Source organism: Morone saxatilis, unplaced genomic scaffold, assembly GCF_004916995.1.
Source record: "Morone saxatilis isolate NCDOM2014 unplaced genomic scaffold, NCSU_SB_2.0 Contig5, whole genome shotgun sequence".
Lineage (NCBI taxonomy): Eukaryota > Metazoa > Chordata > Actinopteri > Moronidae > Morone > Morone saxatilis.
Genome location: NW_023340095.1, coordinates 8,097,405 through 8,120,488, shown reverse-complemented (window position 1 = coordinate 8,120,488; position 23,084 = coordinate 8,097,405). Strand labels below are relative to the sequence as shown.

Genomic DNA, 23,084 nt, shown 5'->3' with positions numbered 1-23,084 from the left:
GGGGGGGAGGAAAGATCTGAGACAGTGGTTGTGGATTTTTAACAGGATATTTAGTTTGTTGATTCCTCACCCAACAGTGTGGAGTCAACGGAGAACTTTCAATCCTTCTTTTTAGCATCACGTCAGAACTTCTTTCGGTCTAAAAACTGGTGTGAAAAGAAATTTGTTTTAATGTGTTAGGAATGTCTACTTTCTCATAAATAAGAAATATTTAAATTACTCAATCAACACAATAACCAATTAATTAAGTGGTTAACGATATTGGTTTTTCAGTGGCTGATGTCGATATCAATATTAAGAAGCAGGGTGGCCCGATGCATCCATATAAAATGCGGGTGGAAATGCAGTATAAAAAACCAAAGGAAAGTAACTGTATATTTCCATTCCCATGCCACTTCACCAGATCTAGATACTTTGTTAGCCAGTAACATGTTCTTATAAGTCTGATTATTTAATTAAAACCCAAAACAATACCACATGGGTTATGTTGTAGATTTCCGAATGTGACTAGTATTTAAGAGAGAGCGGGGTACAGTATGTCAGAAGTGATGTCCATTGTCACTGCATTATTCAATATAAGAACAATATGTAATCAACAACCCAGCCAGTAGAAGGTTTTCAGATTAGATTTACGGAAAAAGACTGACACAATTTGAGGCAAAACGTTTCCAGCAAGGATGTGTGAGCCGGGTTATCAAGCACAGGGCTCCCAAACTAAAACCTCTTTCTAAAAGCCCAACCCCTTTCCGCGCCAAAAGCTCACCAAGGGGGAAGCCCTCTAACAATTGTTCCACAGCAGCCACCCCCAAATGACCAAGGTTTGCCCTGCAGACATTTTTGGTTGCATTGGCCTTGCCAAGCCGCAGGCCAATCACCACGATGGCCGATTAATCTCAAAAATGCCAAGACTAATCGTCACCATCAATCGGGCCCAATACTGATTAATGCCAAGCGGCAGCGCCAAAAACCAAAATCGGCTGGGGTTAGAGTGAAAACGTACTTTTGTCTATTTACTGACATTCAGAATTTAGATCTTTTAATGTAATCTGGCCTAATAATGACAACCCCAAAGGAAGATGCAACCATCTCAACAATAGATTTTTATACACTGCATATTATGTTCTGCTTGAGCATGCACTATAATATATTCTCTTTTTTCAAACCGTCAGCACTCTGTACCTTTCTGAAGTCGAGTTCATCATAAGTTGAACTAGTAGAGAATGAATCCTCTCTCATCAACAAACAGAGGAACCTGGGAGTTACAAAGGCTGGGGAGGATTTCCACTTAACATGAATAGGTATGAGAGGGGACTTTGTGTTTTTCCTGCGGTGGAACATTGAGTGAGGAAGGGAGAACTCATCCACTCTTTCCACTGTGTAGAAACAGCACAATGTGAGTCATGCAGTATTTGGTGTGTGTGCATTCGTGTTCTCACAGTGCTTGTGCGACAGCCATTCACAGATGTATTAATTTAATTGTAAACCAAAGTATGCTCTCTTGAAAATAATCTGTTATAGCGACAATTCAACTGGGGCCAGTGTTCCCAAACCGTAGGGCCGGGCTCTCATTGAAATTCAAATGGGTTCGCAACATATTTAATGAACAATTTCATCTTCAGAAGATTCATTCCAAAATGAAATATAAAAGAAATGAGATGCAAGGAGAAGTGGGAAAACACAGCAGCCCAGAAGACACACTGTTGCAGTTCATAGATCCCTGTGATGAACAGAAATGTGTTTACGCCTGGCATCATGTCAGCCATAATCAACATTGGCATGTTAGACTATTTCTGCTATTATGATTGTAAAATAAGCAATGAGTTTTCAGCATCCTCCTGGTCCCTTAACTGTTTTATAATAAGCAGTCTTAAAATGCAAGCACAAGCTCCAGAAATGATGTGGCAACAGAAATACTTGGCAACAGCAACCCTTTCTCCTAAAAATATACCACCACTAATTTTAAAACGCAATGCAATGCTGCCTGGATTTATGTTACTGCTGGTGTTTTAATAACATAATAAGGAAATATATTTAATGAATCTGCAAAATGTTTATAGAGAGCTTTCTGCAAAAGTTTCACTGACAATATATCCCTGTTGTTTTCCCATATCCACTTGTGGTAACTAAATTCATATTGAACTATTTTCTAGATGTTTAGGCAACTCAAACCACTTTAAAGTTAAAGTTAAGTTAAAATAAAGAAGTTAATGAAAGAACATTGTCTTGGTTTAACATCAAAAAAGTCAATGCTGACTTGTTTACTTTTTATTTATTTACCCAAAACTAATATCTTTTCCCAGCCAAACTGGTTTTGTGTGAATTCTGGTCTCCATCATACGCACTGGAAAAAGAGATTTGTTGGACCAATTTAAAATGTTTTAACTGTAATTGGTTAAGCAAATTAATTACGTTTACAAGTTTACACTGACTAAATCAACAACCTACATTGCTACAACCTAATGCTACTACAAGTCAACTTGAAATGACTCACCATATTATAGTCCAACCACGTTTTGCTTTGTAAACTGAGACAGGAAGGTCAGAAAACTTACCAAATTAGTAATAATCAGTTTATTTATTTTGCAAGGTTGTACAATATTGTGATATCGCCTCTGCGGTTCTCGTCTCTGCCTGATTCATTTTCTAAGACAGGAAATGTTGGATGAAGTGAAAATTAGAGTGAAAGTATTGAAGGAATACACTTGACAGTCAGCCAACTGTTTCAGACTCCCAGTGCTCTCTCCACAAAACCAAGAAATACTATAGCGAATATTCTTCATGGAAGTTTGACATATTCAGATGGATGATTAATACATATGAAAACACACTTACCACCATGGGAACTCAAAGTTGATAATATTGTTAATGGTCTACCTACAGAATTATACAGTAAAAAACTTCACAAAGACTTGCACATCTTGCACAGTTAATGTAAAAAAGCAGCTTGTTCCGTTGTGACATTGGATCAAAGACAGTTTGTTGCACATTCATACCGAAATGAACTCCCTGCATGCTTTAACTCACACCAGTGTGTTTTTCTACTGCGTCTTCCAGTTAATCAGCAAAAGATTTTTATTCCTCTTGATTTGATAATTGTACAGAAAATATCCTAGAATTAGATTCAACAGATTACACACATTAGAGTTGATTCAGTTTCCAAATAATATATATTATATATATATAATATATATTATATATATATTATTAAATATTATATTTACGGGTGACTCTACAGAAGTTATAGACTATAGGACCAAAACGATAAAAGACAAAGCAAATCAGAATAAGTGAATGGACTGATAGCCATTTATATCTAATCTGACATTTAATTTTACTTTTGTGATAGTTTTAGGTATTGTAGATGTGTAGGAGAAATCACAGTGTTATACAAAGCCTCTCTTCAAATGTAATGCCATGTGATTGTATATTATATGTATAAGACGCTCACTATAACTCAATTATTTGACGTTACTGTTGACATGCTATTTCCTGTCATTCCTTGTTGATAATTACATAAGATAAGCCTTTATTGATGGCTCCACTGGTCCTACTGTAGCTCAAGGTCTTTTTGCCTTTGTGTCAATACCCTTAGTAGTCAATCTTTGGATGACTGTAATAAAAAAAAAAGAAACTTCAGAAATTTTTTTTTTTCTGTAAAACATGCTACAGTAATTGTTTTTTTTCTTTGTTCTTGACTCTGTATTTTATTCATCTATTTCATTGTATGTACACACCTGTTAATCAATATGCTGGAGCCTTTTCCAGCATGCACTGGGCAAGAGGCAGTAAAGCCTGTTTTCCAGATCCCTCGAGCCACAACAGGCACGCTTGTTTAACGGTTGATGTTTTTTGGCAGGCTTTGAGAGGATTTGGTAACATCCTTGCTTAACAAGCACAGGGACACTAGTACCTTTAATGAAAGCTTTTAGGCTGAATAATTTGCTTGTCGGTTAGTTTAACAAAACAGTTACATCTCTGAAGAGAAACAGAATCATCTAATTGAGCCTGCTGCCATACAACCACAACATACAAACAGGGCTGGGTACCAAACTTCGATTATTTTATGGCACCGACTGAACTGCATCAATACTACAGAGTATCGAAAAACGTCTTTTCATTCTGTACCAAATTTCGATACCAACAGATTAAAACTCTACAGTCTCAGTACGCCCACACTGCAACAGATTGTTAATGTACATTTCACAGCTATGCAGGAGACAGTTCTCACTTTACCTCAAGCTGCTTATGTTCACAGACAGCTTGTGAACTTTGTGCTGTTTGGTAGCCAGTGCAGGTAACTTTCATCTGCTCATTGGTGAGTTCGTTCACCTCATCGTCCACTGGGATGGAAACCTAGGCACATCCTCTCCTGGCCAATGGGGGGCCAGAGAGCCTTTCAGACATTGTTTAAAGACCGACAGGAGGAGAGAAATGAAGTTGATTTGTCAGACCCGGGGGATAGCTGGTCTCCAGCACAGAAACAGTAAGAGGTCTCACTCTGCCACTATTTCCCAGTACCATAAATGTCCCCCACACAGTCTTCTTCTTTGAGTTAGACTAGAAATATTGCTGCCATACTGTTTGTTAATAATGTTCCTTTCACAGTTATTTATAGTTTTTTATATAGTCCAATGCTCTACATATTCAGTTTTATTTGTTATATAGGTTAAGTAAAGTGAGTAAAACACGTTTCTCCAGCTGCTCCCAGGTCCTTTAATGGCTTCCTTCTTGGAAGTGAGTAATTGCATCGAAAATCATTCAGGAACTACTATTGAGATTAAGGTATCTGGAAAAGTTTCGAAATTTAAAAGAGTTTTTTGAAAATCCTAGTACTAGATTAATTAAGTTTAATTTTCTAAGGAAAGTGGCATTAAAGTTATCTAATGTGTTTTTCAAATGATATATATGTTTTATAACATTCAGCAATATAGCCTCACAATTTCTCACAATGTGCAGCTGTGCCCAACATTGGCAAACACTCTTCATGAGAACATTTTTCTTAAAGCATTCTGATTCGCTTTGTGTGCATTTTAAAGACTAGCCTTATTAGCTGAAAGGCAAACTTTCTCAGGAGTCCCTAAGTAATTCAGCAGCTCTCCTCAGATCACATATTTGTGATATTTAGTGTGAACACTTTCATCAACCAAATAAAATGGCCTTACATGTACAATAGCAAGCCTTTGCCCTTCGTCACAGAACATTTAATAACTGCTATGAACCTTTCCTTAAACAATGTAATAACTTTTTTTTATACCAATAAACTCAAAAAGAACTTCATCCCTGCCACAGTGTGAGTGTGTGTGTGTGTGTGGAGGGTGGGGTTGTGGGAGGGTTGGTGACAAAAAAGTCTGGGGTCAAAAGTGCATAATTCATCTTATATTGAAAAGTGCATTTCAGCTTACTTATTTGTTCTGGGTGGCTGGTGTAGCAAGATTAGTTCTTGGCATTCACCCATTGTGGCACTTCAGTGATTGGACAGGTGTTGTGTGTTTTGCTGGATGGTTTGTGGATACCTTGGCTTATTACTACTTTAACTGCTGAGTAGAAATGTATTGAGAGCTTGCTATGCTTTTATGTTTTTATCGCCTTCTGGCAGCAGGCGTAGCTAAATGGGCCCATCTGAATGTGTCAGTCACACCTCAGCTTCCCAGAACAACTCGCATTTCAACCTCTATGCTAAAATATCATGATTGTGGATGCTACAGTGAAGAACCAAGTGGCCCTCGTTGGGCTGTTTAGCTCGGAGATTCAGTGGATAATGTCAATATAATGAATTTTACAGCTGCAAATTTTGGTTGGGAGAACATGCCATTACTAAACCATGACATGACATCCCCCTTCCCTTTTGCGTGTGTATAATTTGTAATATTGACAGATGATGTGACTCTCTGAGCTCTAAGAAGCAGATTTCCCCGGCTGCTGCTGTATTTTTTACCTCGCTTTTATCTTTGCCTCTTGTCACAGATCGACTAAAACTCATCCAGGACCTGTGGTTCACTTGAGCGACAGCCCAAAGGATGAAGGAAAGGTGAGTAGGCAGATAATAAAAACACCTCCTGGTTCTCCACAAGCACCAACTCAAATGTGACCAATCTACAGAGGCTCTCTCCTTTTCCCACTTCTCTGCCTTGTTTTTTTTCTGGTCACATATCTGTCCTCTAACCTCTCCTCTGCCTTTATCTTATCTTCTTTCTTTCTGTCTTTCTATCTTCCATTCTTTCTTTCTAAATTTCTTACCTCTCTCTCTGTCAGCCTGGCTTTCTTTGTGGCCCACAGAAGGAAAGCCATTCTCTATACATTATCGCTCTCCTTTGTTGCTCTCATGTTTTTTTTTTCTCTCTGTCCCTCGGCTTTTCACAAATACCAACTGAAAAAAAAAGGTGTGTGGGACTGTAACATATCCTTTGAGGAGAGCTGAGCTTTTCAGGGTCATGCTGCAGTCAAATTGGTAGGAAAAGTGGCAGGTGGAGGTTGCTGTAAAAGAGAGGTCATTCAAGAGCATATTGATTTTCCCAATGGATTTTGCCGTCTCTGTGTGAAACCAGACTTGACAAGCTGTGAAGACATAAAAACGAGACATGAGTTTACAGCTGCTGTCACACACTGCCATCACTCCCTGCAAGAAAACACAAAGTTCTATTAAGGTTGCTATGAGAAAATGAAGGAACTTCCCCTTTAATTTCTCAAGGCCATTTTTGCTAATTCTTCACTCCATGTTGTGATAAGTACCGTAAATAGCCACCAGCTACCCAATTATGACTAAGAAAGTAAATCTGACAACAGGGAATACACATTATTGCTAAGAAAATGTATTTGAATCATCTGTAGCTGTGTGCGCTCCACAGAAAAACCTATACGATAACCACTGTTACAAATAATGCAGGCACTTTTACTTTTCTTAGCCTTACTGGACATCATTAAAAAAACAGCTCTGACTGTGCATTGACAACTTTAGGATCCTGTGAAAAAAAAGAAGAAAATAGGGTGATAACCTGGTGTTTGAAAACAGGCTTTTACTCACAACATTGATTGCTCGCACATGGTTTGGAAAAATTGACAAAAGGTAAAAATCCAATACTGATGAGACCACAAACGTTCTTTTCACTATAGCTATGAAAATTAACATTTCCCTTGTAAATTAAATAAACAACTGACACTGACTGGCCAGCTTCCAATTACAGACTTTACAGACTCATGGCCTGTTATGAACAACATTTAGCGTATTAAAGGTTATACAAAAATTCACTTGCAAGTAGATGCCGCACTAGAGCACCAGCATCTCAGACCAAAACAACAGGAAAGAAATAAAATAAAACTCATCAAAACAGAGGAAATTAACCTAATGCAATTTTTCTTCTTACTGCAGTGCACCAAAAGAGTACATCATATTATAAATGGAAATAGCTGTTTTCCATTTAAATACGAACTTGTTGTAAATTTATTATGTCATAGTAGATCTGCATCCACATACTACATACTTTTGAGGGTGCACAAGGGAGTTACAATTCATATTGCACAGATTTTTAGGAAGCCTGTCATAGTATAAAGACTTCCATATACATTAAATCTAAGTTTAAAAAACACAACACAAAATAAGCCACTGCCACAAATCTTTGCATGTAAACTATTAATTAGAAGTTTATCGATATTTCATAACACCTCTAATGCTAATCAATTTGTTACCACTTTAGACATTTCCATTCACCGCTTTTTTACATTCGTGACTGCTGGTGTTACTAGTGTAAAGCTTAGGGTTGAAAAATTTTTGAGAAGCATTTTTTTTTCTACATCTACTGCCCTCTACTTCCTATCTTATGATTTGAGATGTCACAGAGTCTTTCCTCTCAGCGGGAGAGTTGTTTCCTCCACTCTGTCTTAAAGGCTGTGCTCCTCCAACATCACTCCTCCTCTGATCTGTGATCAGATTGTGTCGACTTTGCTCTCCCCTCTTATCCTCTGCGTTTGTAAGTGTTGTAGTGTGTGGGTGTGTTTGTGATGTTGTTTTTATTGTGCATTTGGGAGCTGCCGTGTTTATGGGTGCCTGTTTTCATTGACAGTGTATTTTATATAAGTGTGTCACTAATGTGGGAGATAAGGTATGTGCAAAAGATTGTGTGTGTGCTTCTGAAAGTGTTTTTGTATGCATGTGTATTGTATGAATAAATAAATCTATAAGCGTGTGTCTATAGATAAAAACATATAAATTTAAATACAGATACCTGAATCTAGTGCGAATATGAGAAATAAAGGCTTAAAAGAGGAAGGAGGAGTAGGAAAGATATTTTTTGGGATGCCACAGGCAAAATGGTTCCCCTACATTACAGAAAAGAGTGAAATTATGTAAATTACATTGGCATTGTTAGTATTTGCCGCGCTCATCACCTCATTTTGGGCTATTGAAAATATATTATATTTAAAATGTCTTATTTTCCATTCCTTATCACTTCTACAGCTGCTTATAGGGTTTGAGAGCGGGACAATCGTACAATGGGACCTACGGGGCAAGAAGGCTGACTTCAGAATGCACTACGATGAGGTAAGCTCCACTGTGAACTCCTGCATCAAGAAACTTTACAGCTTAAGCGAAAATGCTGTCAGGTGAAACATTTTTGTTTCTAAACAGGTCTACCCTTGAAATTTTTCCGTGGCTTTCACTGTTTCTTGGGTCATAATATTCATAAAGATTCTGTTCAAATTTAGCTATCTCTGTGGGGATCCCTTATTATCGCAGCGGGAATCAGGATATTAGAATGTGATGAAATTGAGAGTAGTGGAGAAATTACAACAGAAATGAGTCATGTTCACACAGAGGGGTACATGATTACAGTTGGTGAATATGTACTCTTGACACCCAAATCCTGTTCCAAAAAAAAATATAAAGACTTACTTAATGTCTTTCTTTGCAATTTTCAGGTAACTATGAGAGCCACATTTTTAGAAACTACGCAACTTTGTAGCCTGGGCGCCTGTAATGATTACAAAAATTATCCTACACAAGTGTTAGACTCTGATTCAGGTATTCAGTCATTAACAAAGTATAATCTTAAGCAGATATCTTCAAGACAACTGAGATTCAGTTATGATAAAAGCAAGTCTTAAATCAGTTTAAATAGAAAAGGAAAAAGGCATAAGGAATAAGGTCTTACATGAATGAATACTGGGGCCTTGACAGCCTGTCTGACGATTTCATCTTCCTCCCATTGTTAATCCTATTCAGTGACAGAAATTAGCAGTTTGTCTGCCAATATTTTGAACCTCAACAAAATGGAGGGTCATTTTTATGTTTGAATACCATGAACTTTTTTTTCTATTTTCAACAAAGTGTCTTTCTTATCAAGTGCTTGTATTTGCCTGCCAACCAATTACTGCTTTTTGAACAAGAAGCAGTAATTGGATGACCCAGGCATGCTCACAACTCGCACAGCACTGTCAGCTCAAACAGGTGCAGACTACAGTGTTTGTTGCAATTTCAGCCACTTAGCAGTGGAGAGTATTCTTGTTGTTTAAAGTGTTCTGTTTTTATTTTTAACTAAAAATAGAGTGCCATTATTTGCTGATCCACTATATAATAGTAAAATAATTTGTAACATGTAGTGCAACTCTTTCATAGCGTCCTGTTTTTTTAGCACTTCAGAGTGGTAAGAAGGAGGTGCATTACCTGCATACAGACATAACTAAAACAGTTATTTTCTACAGAGTAGTCTCAAAATGGTCAAATTTACACAGGTACAGTATATCTTTTGGACGTTTGGACATTCAGGGTCAGTTTGAGGATTTCCGAAGCATGCACACACACACACACACACACAGGCGAAAAAACACTCTCAAACACACACAGCATCCTCATTTAATCTGATTGGTTGTGGGTTTTTTTTTAACTCCTGTGGCCTCAAACCCAATTTGCCCTGTGGACATTGTCACCCCGTGGCACTGATCCTCTTCATCCGCTGCCATCGCTCATCTCCTGTGAAGAGTCACATCCTGCTAACATTCATTAATGGGGTTTCATGTGCATCACCTCCAGCATAGCATGGCATCTCTGTCTCACACCTCTTCAGCCGAGTACAAAAACGAACCAGCACCAGTCAGATCTCACAATAACACAAGGGTGGAAGTACTGAGTTCCTGTCACTCTTACTGGTCTAATTGGAAAACTTTATACTTTATAACTTGTTGTTAATTCACAAGTTACATTTTCTATTTAGCATCCCTTATGTAAGCACTGTGTCAAATCCACACATATGTGCTAGCAGTTGTAGTAGCTTCAGGCAACCTATGACCTTTTTAAGTCAAGTCAAATTTGATTTATATCCCTAAATTGCAAATCACAGTTTGCCTCAGGGGGCTTTACAGTCTGTACAACGTTCAACACCCACTGTCCTTAGACCCTTGATTCAGTACAAGAAAACCTTTTAGCAGGTAAAAATAGAGCCACAATGCATCCAGGAGGACATTGAAATAACTTCAGACGTCGACTCTCCACCATGGAGAGAATTAATCAGCAAAAATTCAACATTCCATGTTTTGATAACCTCTGTGCCTTTGTATGATGTGAATGATGAGCTCCTTAAGAGTAAACAAGATACACGTATGTACAAGGTATATTAAAATTGTGATTATCTAAAGTGAGGGCAAGAATTACACTATTATGGTGTTTAAGATAACTTTGACCAAATGGAAGCTGAAGCAAGTTTAGTTGGTTTTGTGCATAAGAATATTTAAAAATATTTATATTTAAAATTTATTTTGTTACTGTATTTGGAAAAAAGCATCAATTACAAACCACACTGAAATACTTACAAAAAAAAAAGCTGTTTGTTCTTTGCTAATGCATTTCTGAAGGATCATTTTTGACATGTTAATCACATGTTTGTAAAAAAAAATCCATTCCCGCTGTTTCATTGGTGCAGGCCATACATTCAGTCAGCTGGCATCATGAAGGGAAGCAGTTCATGTGCAGTCACTCAGACGGCAGCCTGACGATGTGGAACCTCAGAAACACCACCAGGCCATTCCAGGTCACCTTTCCTCATGGTGAGACGTACACCCACACAGCATACTTATTTATTTTAATGACTAAACAAAATGAAACTTTGCTAATCCCTTGCTGGGAAACCGGGTCCACAGGCTGTTACTTAATACAGCAGAGAGAAATAGAGCATACTCCATACTGATTTATTTATGTATTGTGGAATTAACTCCTATGGTTGCCGATGGATGGAGTTTTAAACAGTTACAAGACACTGTAGGCAGAAAAGAACTCCAGCTTCATGTTTTTTTTAGTTCAGAGTTGCAGAATTGCAAATGTTTGTGTTTGATTTGAGAATATTAGTCTAGGATTTTTGGCTGTCATCTGAGAATACTTTAACACAGGTTTGACTGAATGACTTCCAAGCCACATGTCATTCTATTTACTCTTCCTCTGACTAGTCCTCCTTCTGTTGCTCTCTGGTGTGGTTTGTGTGCTGGCAGGGCATCCTGACCTTGTCAGATCTCTGGTCATGAATAGTCCCCTTGCTATGAGCTGTAATCTCAGGCAAAATCACAACACAGAAAAGCAAGAGGGGAGGACGGGGGCAGAAAATGCTAGGGACAGGGCAACAGGCCTTAGGAAGTGGTTAAATACCACTGATTGTTTATGTGCCAGATATTTGTCAGATATTTGCTATAACGCAGGGCGAGAGTGAAGGTGAGGGGAAGGAAGAGGACAGCTGATAATACAAAGAGGTGAAGTAAAAACTATAAGTAGAAGAGTAAACATGTTATGCCTTGGGAATGAAACAGTCACCCTCTGTTCTAGGTAGTAAATAAATCTTATTCTGTCCCAAAATAGATACATAAACTGATCCTAACAGGACACAAAGTCAATCATCACACCACCACAACGTATATCACGTCTGTGGTCTGTGATTTCCCATTCTTTTTAAATCCCTTGGTGCTTACATTCACTTTATATCGCTCCGTTGGCTTTGCTTACTGCTTGGCTTGCTGGATACCTCTGTCACTAGTTGTGCTATTTGTTGTGCTCAGATGTCACACTGTGAGCTAGAGGATAACTGGAGGCCTGCTGTCCACCTCAGTCTGAACCTGCTGCAGGAGCTCTCCACTGACAACATTGAATTATGTATTTTATTCTCTATGCCCTGTTGTTGTTGGAGAGAGCATCCCAGGAGTACAGTCAAGTCCAATTTACGGAACTGTGCCTATGCTATGTGACATGAATGTACCTAATGGAAACGAAAAATTCTTCACCAGAAAGAAATCCAGATTGGTTAAATATCCGGTATGGCAGCAATGTTGTTATCACAGGCAAACGTATAGTGTATTTATAGTACTTAAGTTTAAACATGCACTTGTTGGGTTGGTATTGGAACGCAGCGGTCATTGTGTCTGGGAGAAAAGTGAACAAACAGTTTGAGCTGCACTAATGAATGTATAACCAGAAGAGAACAAGGGAGGAAGGAAAGCAATGGCTACAAGGACACAGAAGGTGGAGAGAGCAGAAAAGGGAACAGACACATTTATTTTAAGCAGAGAAGTGAACCGAAACACGAAAACACAGGATAACAACAATAAAACACTGTAAGTGAGCTAGTCATCCTGTCTCACAGTTAGACCATGAACAGATAGCATAGTAAAAGAAGTATGCACGGACATATATCAATAAATGCCTGGACCATGTTATGTATAAGGGTAAGTCTTAACACAGCTGTGGGTTTGACCAGTATCAAAGCCATTACCAAGAGGGTTGTCTGTTTACTATTATTTTTTCTGCTATTCCCTTTCCCTTTTCTCTGTCGGGTCCTGCTTTGACATTTCAGTGTTTGCTGTAATCCTGTACCTTTGAGCCTGTTCAGTGATGATAAGTCACCGTTACCCGGAGCTTTGGCTATCTAACAGAGATTGTGGATAAGAAGCGATGTGTCAACAACTTAAAACCACCTGAAATCACATGTACACAAAGTATACAGCGATCTGCCATAAGATTATGACCACTGACAAGTGAAGTGAATAACACTGATTATCTAGTTATCATGGTGCTTGTCAGTGGGTGTGATATATGAGGCAGCAAGTGAACATTTTGTCCTCAAAGTTGATGTGTTAGAAGCAAAAAATGGGCAGCTTGAGGATTTCTTTTTTGAAATACAATGCCTTAAAGATTGTTTTTAAAAATGGCAAAACCTTTACATTACACATATCTGCAAACATGTCACTGCTCTAAAAATGCATTCTTAATATGAGTATAAAATGTTCACTGTTTTTTCATTTTTTTTGTTTTCTCTCCCAGTATACATTCCCTGCAACTAGAGCATGATTACTCTGTCTACAAAGCTGCGTTAAATCACCAGATTGGGGATCCTGACTTAATTCATATTTAACCAAAACCATCATCTTTCTCCAGGCTCAACCAAATATTTTGGCAGGCCACTATTTTAAATTGCTGTAGTCTATTTTGTAAATGCAGGAGCAAAGTCTCACAGCTTAGAAATTATATTTCTTTCATGTTTTTTTTTGTTGTTTTTTTCATTTGTTCAGAACACAATGTCCATGACCAGAAACACAGGGTCCCTCTGCCTTCCAGCTAAGAATTTATAAAACATGCTTGAAATAACATGTGCTTATGATTTGGTAAATTGAATTTTCAGAGGAACTGATGCAGACAGATGTTTACAGTGAATGCATTATTGTCTTGAAATGTTGTTCATTCTTGCTATTTCGTCTAATTCAGGAAAGGTACAGAAGGATGGGAGAAAGGAGTCTTGTAAACCAATACTCAAAGTGGAGTACAAGACCTCGAGGAGCAGGTGTGTGCTTCATAAGGAAATGTTCAGGTCTAGATTACCAGATTTTATTATGTCTTAAGTTTCTTGACTAAATTATGATTTTAATAAAAGTCATGGAGAGATTTTCATGTAGTGAATTAACAGGTTGATTATGACACCCCATAATCATTATTTTTAATCATAAACTTTATGTATTCATTCATTCTGTCATTTATTTCATTCATGTGGCTGATCAGTTTCAACTACTAACATTTATCCAGATCAAGTCTTCCTAAGATCCTGTTCTCCCTCCACAGCGAGCCTTTTATCATCTTCTCTGGCGGTCTTTCATATGACAAGGCGGGAAGGCGGCCCACGTTAACCATCATGCATGGCAAGGCTATCACTGTGCTGGAGATGGACTACCCTATTGTAGAGTTTATGGCACTCTGTGAGACTCCTTACAACAACGGTGAGAGTGCATACAAAGACAGTGACAAAACTGGTGCTGCATATTTTCTGCATTCAGCCTAAGTTTTTTTTATGTTTTTAAAAGCCATGCAGAAAGATTTGGATTTGTTTTTGTCCAAATTTGAGATACCTTCCTAAAGTATTAAAAACGTATATATTAAAATAATAAATACAAGAACCAAAATACAAAAAAGTCACCAATCAACAGGCAAGAAGGAAGATAAGTTAGCCCTAGTAATACACCACCTCCTTAGAAAAGTCAAACCCACCAGGTTGGATGACAACACTGTTGAGGTTTGATTGAAGGTTTGGTAAATGTCTACAAAACACCAGTTTCGTCAAACATCCTGTGGTATTCAAATCTATCTGGTTTTACATCAATGTAATCAACAATACAACACTTGGATGCCATAAAGATGGCAGTACATAATTGAAATACTAAAACCACTACAGAAAGTCTATATATATGTGTGGCTGTAACTAATGAAAATATGGATTAAGCATTATCCTGTTCAGTATGGCTTTGTATCTTACAGAGGTCCAGGAGCCTTACGCAGTGGTGGTGCTTTTGGAGAAGGACTTGATCGTGGTGGATCTGACACAGAGCAAGTATGTCTGACACAGAGCAAGTATGTCTTATACTGTATAAATACACCTTCGAGCTGCTAAGCTGCATGTGACTGATAGTAAATGAAGCGAGTTCCATCTTCATGTCAACGTTTGACATGAGTTGCTATTACCTGGCGTGACTTAAGGGGAAAACACTACTTATACCATTCATCCATAAGCCAAATCCTGTCCCTGTCAGTAACACCTGACCTAACCAGTGTCACTTGAATCTATACTTCAGGGAGAAAGAGAGGTTATGTGTTATCCTTTGAATAAGACATCTCATTTTGCTCTCAGGGTGAAAATGCTACCACTCCAGTTAAATTACCTTGTGTTAACCTAGTTAATTAGGTTACCTAATTTAAGATATTATAAATACCTCTTGATGAGTCTTAATGTAGTTTTAACTTCCCCAGATTCTCTGTGACAATGTCAGCCCATTGATTAGCTCCTACTTGTGTTTAAATTGTTTATTATAATTAAATAAATGGCCTGCACCCATATACCCTTTATAGCCGATACAGGGCATGTATTCTCATACACTTATGTTCATAAAGTTTACTGATCTGCTGCAGTAGCACCACCTGTACATCTTGCCACCATATTTTCAGGCAGGCACATAGCGGTGCCATTTTTACCTCACCTGCAATCTGATTATTTATGCAATAATGCCAGTACAGCAGAGTATAGATGGAAAAAGGGGATTTTGCAGATTATTACACATTTTAGTAATGATAATCTTGTAATTCATTGACTTTTGCTTCTGCCCATTTCACCACAGTGCTATAAATTACACTGTAGCTTATTATATGCATGTATCTTGCAGCTTCCCTGTCTTTGAGAACCCTTACCCCATGGACATCCATGAGTCTCCAGTTACCTGCACAGCCTATTTTGCAGAGTGTCCGCCAGACATTATCCCCATCCTGTACTCTATAGGAGCTAAACACAAGAAGACTGGCTACAGCCAAAAGGTAGGATAGGGGAATGTGAGTGAGGAATACCCTCCTTTTATAATGTATTTGTCTTCTTTTTTTGCCAGTTCCAGTCTTGTTTGGTAATTAATTCTACTGAGAGCAAGGTTTTAAGAAATGTAATCTTGGATAATGATGCCAAATATATTTGTTTCTGTTCTTGCAAGGTTACCACCTGTAATGTGAATGATCTTCAGAATTTATGAAAAAAAAACAACCATACAAAATTCCTGCTGCCATGAACTCGTAGCAAATTATGGGTTAACATTAAAAAAATTGTAATTTTAATCTGTGCCATTTCATATTTGAGGATGAAAAGATTTGTTTTCGGAATAAAATGAAATATTACCAACAGAGCCCAGTGGGGGAAAAACACAAAATTATGTGATTGGGTTTTCAAAAATAATCAACATGTCTTTTACCATGTCAGGAGTGGCCAATCAGTGGAGGAACATGGACGTTAGGCTCCCACACCTACCCAGAGATTATCATCACCGGGTAAGTCCGAAATATGACAGCAGTATTTTGAAGAAAGACCTTCTGAGCTCAAACACATGGTGACCTTTATCCCAGGCTGAAAAATGTGCTAACACCCACACACAAAAAAGGAAATCTATGCGTGTCCTCACTCACGACATGACAGGACCAGATGACTGTGATTTATAGTTTGTCTTTATATGTGCTTTACAAGTTTGATTTGGGTCTGTGCCAACCCAGGCCAGCACAGCACAGCCTAGGGCCATGCTGCATTGTAAGGGGCTGACAGAGATGTTAACCTGTTCTGAAGCCTGCATACGGGGTGGTGTCTGCTTCTAGGCGACACTCAATATCAGCAGCAGTCTAGAAATGAGGCCAACATGGAGTTATGTTCTCAATAGTACACCTACAAATGAATAAATGCTTGGCTTGTGGTATTTTTTATTGCCCCAGAGACTAGGAATTCAACTTCACTTTCAGCTATGAGAAAACAATAAGGAACAGTCAGCTGATGATTCTTACACAATGTGACATTTAAAATCAATGATCATCACTGTCAAATTTTTAAGCTAGCTGTAACATTTATTACAGTTGGGAATTTCTATCTAGATGCCACTAAATCCTACACACTGATCTTTTAAGAGCACTCCTTACATGCAAAAAAAATATTCTTTCTCTTTGTCAGACATGCTGATGGATCAATCAAGTTTTGGGACGCGTCTGCAAGTAAGTCCACTCTCTTAAGTTTTGTTGTTCAACTCAGACAGCATGCTCATATAAACACTATATTTTCATAAATTCCATGGTGAGCAATTTAAAATTTGCCATAGGCACTGAACTCAAAGAAAATGAATAGCACCACTGTCAAACGAAGGGTCACATTGGGTACACATTGAAAACCTAGCATGTACAGTAGATTTAGAGGCTTTCTCAAAAATATTTTGAAAGAAATTGTACTGACAGCTGTGGTTTGTGGATGACATTTACTTGCATTGCATCATGTCAGCCTGACAGACCCTCAGAGTTCAAACTAACAATATCAGTCAGTCAGTAAAGCTACTGTATCTTGGTATGCTAGTAAGCTAGTATGCTGTCTCTCTGTGATAATATTAACTGTGCACAAACAATGAGTGTATATTTTTTCCAAAAGCCTTAGCTGTGTAATAGAGTGAATTGCAATACAAATCAGAGGGCTGTGGTGATAATTACTAATCACTTGCCTCCTTTTTTACAGCTACACTAATCAAAGTTGTGCATTCACAAAAGAATATAAACTGAATCCAAAGGCAGATGGTGGGGCTTTTAAAGAATAAACCTGCTTTTATTTGATCTTTTTATTAATATCATAAAAAAAATCTTATATAAAGACCAAAACCAACAGTGAATTTATGAGTTTTTGTTGCCTGATAAAGCCTATCCATCCAAAGACACTACTGTTCCACAATGTCAGCTGTTCACTTTTGTGTATGTGTTACCATTTACAGTACATTTTACATTTACAATATGTTCACTAAAGTAACCAATTCTCAAACCAGTCACACTGCAGATGTTGTACAAGCTGAAGACCTCCAAAGTGTTTGAGAAGCCGAAACCAGGTGAAGGCCGGGCGGCCGAGTTGGTGGAGGAAGACCCCTTTGCAATTCAAATGGTCAGCTGGTGCCCTCAGAGTCGCATCTTCTGTGTAGTTGGCATCTCAGCCCACATCATCCTGTATCGCTTCAGCAAATATGATGCCAACACTCAAATTGTGGTGAGTGAGACTAGAATCAAAATACAAGCAGTGACATCCTAGGGATTTTGTGCGTTATAAGGATTGCAAGTAAGGTACAATGTAATTCTTACAAACAGTTACTGACTGTTACTTCAGAAATATGTTATTCAGTGATCCTTGTGTTATTTATTTATTAAAATCTAGTAAATTCTGCTTATACTTTGATCACAGCTCATTATGAGGAACATGCTACACTAATTCACTGGATGTAGTTCACTGTAGTAGTCCCATTGTTATTATTATGATAGGTAGATTAATGCCTACTTTTGTATCTGTGTCATCCTCAGTCACTGGAGGTGCGTCTACAGTGTGAGTCAGAAGATGTCATCTCTCCATCCGAGAATGAAAACAATCCCTGCTTCTCAGAGTCTGGCTCCCACTCACCCCAGCCCCATCACCAACACCCAGCTAGCCCCGGCGCTGGGACACCTGAGGGTGTCAAAGACAGCATCCCCTGCATTAAGTAAGATCTCCTCTCAGTTTATCTGCGAGAAAAACATCAAATATCTGTTTGAACAAATCATTTAGTCTTTTGTTTATCAAAATGTTGTATCAGATAGACTACAAACTAACTTAGAACAAGAAAAAAAATAACCCAACTGTGTGATGAAATGATTTATTATTCATTGTGATAAATGATAGAAGATCCAGCTCACAGTAATATGAACACTGGCCATATTTTATTTTTTTGTTGCATGTGACTTAAATTGTGGATCAACATATCAACACACTCAACAAATCTAAACTGACAACACCTTAATGTTTGCACTATAATGTCCTTTCTAATGCAGCAGTTTGTATTGATTATTGTTTTTAAATTTTTTAGATATTTTTCTATCTCTGCTTATTCTCTGTATCTCAACATCATTATAAATAAGGGAAACCTCAGTGATTCTCGAGACTTAAGTAAATTGAATTTGGATTTTGAATGTAACATGTCAGTGGATGAGGGTATATAAAAACAGGTAACCCTCTATGGTGCCATCAAGTATTTATTGACTAAAAGTAAGTGCTGTGATTAGCCAGTTAAAGCCCATAAAGATGGCAGGATCCATCATTTTGCATCCTAACCTTATGGCAGATGGCATTTCCATCCATACCAACTATTTAGTTAACTTAATTACACTTTTACACTGAATGTTGAATGATGGAAGCAAACATGTTTGTGTGTTTCTTTCTCGCCAAGTACAAGTGCATATTACACAATACTCAAAACTCCTCTTTATATGTGCTTCAGAGTGAAGGACCGGATGGTTCGGGTCCCTCCTGGCTACCAGGCAGAACTGGTCATCCAGCTGCTGTGGGTAGATGGAGAACCTCCACAACAGATCACCAGCCTCGACATCAACTCTGCCTATGGCCTGTAAGTTTCCAGATGCATGGTAGTCAGTTACCTGTCTATATGTGGGAGTATTTATTTATCCTTCTAGGTTAGGTAGGAATATGGACAAGGATATACTTAGGACAGCAATCACTGTTTTAGTTTAGAGGAGTTTGCACAAATTGATTACGGACAAAGCCGAACGCCCTCTCTGATCATTGTCATGGTGCTATGTTACCTTAAACTGAACAAGATTGTTCAGCTTTATAGTGCTGAGATTACACCTTAATGGACAGCCGGTTGACATCATAGTTTTAACCTAACTAAGCACCACATAGTTCTGCTTATTCAAGTTGCAATGGAATAATTGCATGCACAGTGGTTAAAACTTAAAGCTCCAGAAACAATCTAACACACTGACTCTAAAGAGCTGCCCATCTGTCTTTCCCTTGTCTCTCCATTTATATGTTATGTTGATTTTTCTGGAGTATTATAAATATACTTCAAACTAGCTGTAAAAGGTTGAAATACTACAGTGGTTCCAAACCAATAAAAAGAAGTTAACAGCCCCAGGCAGATATTTATAGAAGCATGTTTAGCAATAGCTAAGCAAGTGATAATCCACAACAACCTGTTCTGATATATAAAAAGATGGACAAGGTAGGTGTGAAATATTAAGTTTGTAGTACATTTAATCCTGATTGATAGGGTAAGTATTGTTGCTATCATTGCCTGCAGTTAACAGTAATTAAATGGTTTCCTCTAACTAGGTTTGTAGTGTCCTGACATACACATGCCAATCAGAAAAAGAAACACATTGAGTAAAGGTCGGGGTCGTGGCAAGTGAATAGCAATCATAAGCAGTAGTAGCAACAAGATACCTGGGGATGAAAGGTTAAAGAGGCCAGTCTGTAATGTAAGCTCGTGTGTAAGTGTGTTATTGTGCACGTACAGACAGCGGTACACACACCCACTAGGTTATGTTTGTGTTTATGTATTTATAAATAATAGTGAAGGCTTATGAAAAGTGAGGGCTTGGATATTTGGGATGTAGGGCGGGGACTACAGAATGCCCTGTTCAGCACCTTACTTATTACAGTATTATGCTGTCAAAATCAAAATTGGTGTGTTCACACAAGCACAACAACCCACAGCTTTCATCTACAGTGTGCAGGCCTGCAGTCAGAACTCACCACATTCAATTTCAAGATAGTATACTGGACCCTGGAGTCTGTACCAAGCAACTAGTGGAAATGTCATAATTTGTATCTGTCTTCTGTTGTCTCCCTTCTGTGTTTTTCTTTCTTTCGTTTTAGATAGATTAGATTTTCACTGATGTTGACTTAAGTAATGGTTGACATTTTCTATAGATTTCAGTTTTCAGAATTCAAAACTTATTAAAACCCCGTTGTGTTGGTGCTTAAGAGAAGTTGACTGACTTCCTGAGCCCCAGAGTGCTTAAAGACCACTTGCATGGTTTTGCTGTGAATAGAAGTTCTGTTGGCAGAAACCAATAAAATCACAGCTCTTTTTAAAAAGCTCTTTATGGGTCAAGGCAGAGCCATCATTTCCTTTTCTCCGTTAAATCTATTCACAGCATGAATAGAATTGCAGAAATCGATTTATTTTGTTTTATTCTTTTTTGCTTCCTCCCTCCCTGCTTATGAAAACACACACACCCACATTTAGACTCAAACACAAGGAAAATGAAAGACTTATATGTATCACACACACACACACACACACACACAAACACACACACTAATGATTATTGGTGCAAGCAGAATATAATATTTGTACATCACTGACATCTGTTAAAGTGGTGACAGTGCAAATGATATAAGAGACAAAAGAAGCATTACATTACAACACAGTAATGAACAGCAACATAAAAACACATTAAATGGACCTGTACTTGTATAGCGCCTTTCTAGTCTTCCGACCACTCAAAGCGCTTTTACACACATTCACACAGTGACAGCAAAGCCCATTCAACAGAAACTAACTCATTCATGCACGTTAATACACTGACGACACAGCATCGGGAGCAATATGGGGTTCAGTATCTTGATCAAGGATACTTCGACATGCGGCAGGGAGGAGCCGGGTCGGACCAATAACCGACCCGCTCTCCCTCTGAGCCACAGCCACTCCACATTACACAAAGACTCTCAAGAAGAATTTCAACCGCAATAAATCCCTTCCACATTAATGTCTTTAAACATTACTAAAGTCTCCACAAATACACAAGGCTGTCTCCTTTCTTCGCTAATCTTCATGGTATGAATGGTATGTCTGTACCAAAGGACAGGTTCACTGCTCTGATCTCGAGTCTCGAAATGTCAGCATGCTTGAATGTAGCATCTATAAATGTATGTCAAATGACTGAAGGTAACAATTCCATTTACATTCGACTTGATTGAATTCCTTTTGTGCTCTTAGAAATTGTGAGATAAAAGAAGATGATTGTTTAAAGTTGCTATTATCCTCTTTATGGCCACAATAACACAGATGACTATTTTCTTTACCACCTTTTTTCTCTAGCTGTCGAGCCTTCAGCTTTGATCTATGAAAGCTGTGATTTCCTGGTAATAATTGTTTTGCTGTTAGCGTTGTGAGGCTCAAGCTGTGTACTGAAAGGCTGGACAAGGAAAGGGTTTTGCCCCCTGCTGCCATTTGCACTTGTTGGTTTTCTAGTTTTTTCTGAGTGATGTGTTTTCAAATGCGTGATCATGTTTGTGGTATTGAAATTGTTGTTTACATAGAGTAGATGACAAACAGCCCTTCCAAACACCCAATAAAATTTTCCAAATTAGAGACAGCGCTGTGGTTGCTGCTGTCATGACCTGAAACATCTGACCATGTGACAGTGATGTAAACTAGGCCAGTCATCTGATGGATATGGGAGAGCAATGACGGGCTGGGCAGCAGGGAGTTTGAGTGACATTTATGTATTTGTCTCATTATTTTGTCATTTCTTTCGGATCGCCAAATTAAAAGACCACGATAGAGTCATTTGTTGTGAATATAGTCTAATTCTGGTTAGTGCCTGATCAGCTGGAACATCTTTTGTACAAAGACAAACAGAAAAATTACTGCCAAGAAGGTTCTCTTAATCAGTTAAGCCAGAGGCTCGAAAGCAGCCAGGGGTAGCAGGTGGCAATGGGGCTTATGGGAAATCATGGTTATTAATATTCAAAAACAGCAGCAATAGCAGTGTGAGATAAAGACAGGCTTTTGTTGACAGCAATTATACCAAAATGTCACCGTTAATTTGACAGTGTTTGATAGTGCCACATGTAGCACCTTTAATGTCAGTGAGAATAACCTGGTGAAATAAATCAGCGTAAATGTCTCAGCTGAATAACGCTCTTTCTCCTCCATGTAAATGCAAATGTCTTTGTGTGTGTGTGTGTCCAGTTTGGCGTTTGGGAACTGCAATGGCCTAGCCGTGGTGGACTACTTGCAGAAAACCATCCTGTTGTGTATGTCGACACTGGATCTGTATGGAGCCGCCGACCCCTACCAGCGCCTTACCCGCTCCCCCCGCAGGAACAGACAGTCCACCTCAGGTAGCACACACACACACACACACACACACACACACACGTCTTGGACTCTGCTACAAAAAACATGCACGTACACAACTAACAACAGCCGTACAATAAGGTGTCAATTATTGTCATTACATCCAAACT

At 38.3% G+C, this 23,084-nt stretch overlaps 1 protein-coding gene across 1 annotated transcript in view; it reads left to right on the top strand.

Moving 5' to 3' along the window:
• stxbp5l (syntaxin binding protein 5-like) overlaps positions 1-23,084 on the top strand; it is a 132,812-nt gene that overhangs the window by 77,124 nt on the left and 32,604 nt on the right. The window contains exons 6-18 of the mRNA XM_035676870.1: positions 5,965-6,028; positions 8,453-8,536; positions 10,911-11,034; positions 13,730-13,805; positions 14,081-14,235; positions 14,771-14,843; positions 15,670-15,817; positions 16,248-16,315; positions 16,980-17,020; positions 17,830-18,044; positions 18,353-18,528; positions 19,303-19,428; positions 22,807-22,958. Coding sequence (XP_035532763.1) covers positions 5,965-6,028; positions 8,453-8,536; positions 10,911-11,034; positions 13,730-13,805; positions 14,081-14,235; positions 14,771-14,843; positions 15,670-15,817; positions 16,248-16,315; positions 16,980-17,020; positions 17,830-18,044; positions 18,353-18,528; positions 19,303-19,428; positions 22,807-22,958 — 1,502 coding nt within the window. The remainder of the gene's footprint in view (positions 1-5,964; positions 6,029-8,452; positions 8,537-10,910; positions 11,035-13,729; positions 13,806-14,080; positions 14,236-14,770; positions 14,844-15,669; positions 15,818-16,247; positions 16,316-16,979; positions 17,021-17,829; positions 18,045-18,352; positions 18,529-19,302; positions 19,429-22,806; positions 22,959-23,084) is intronic.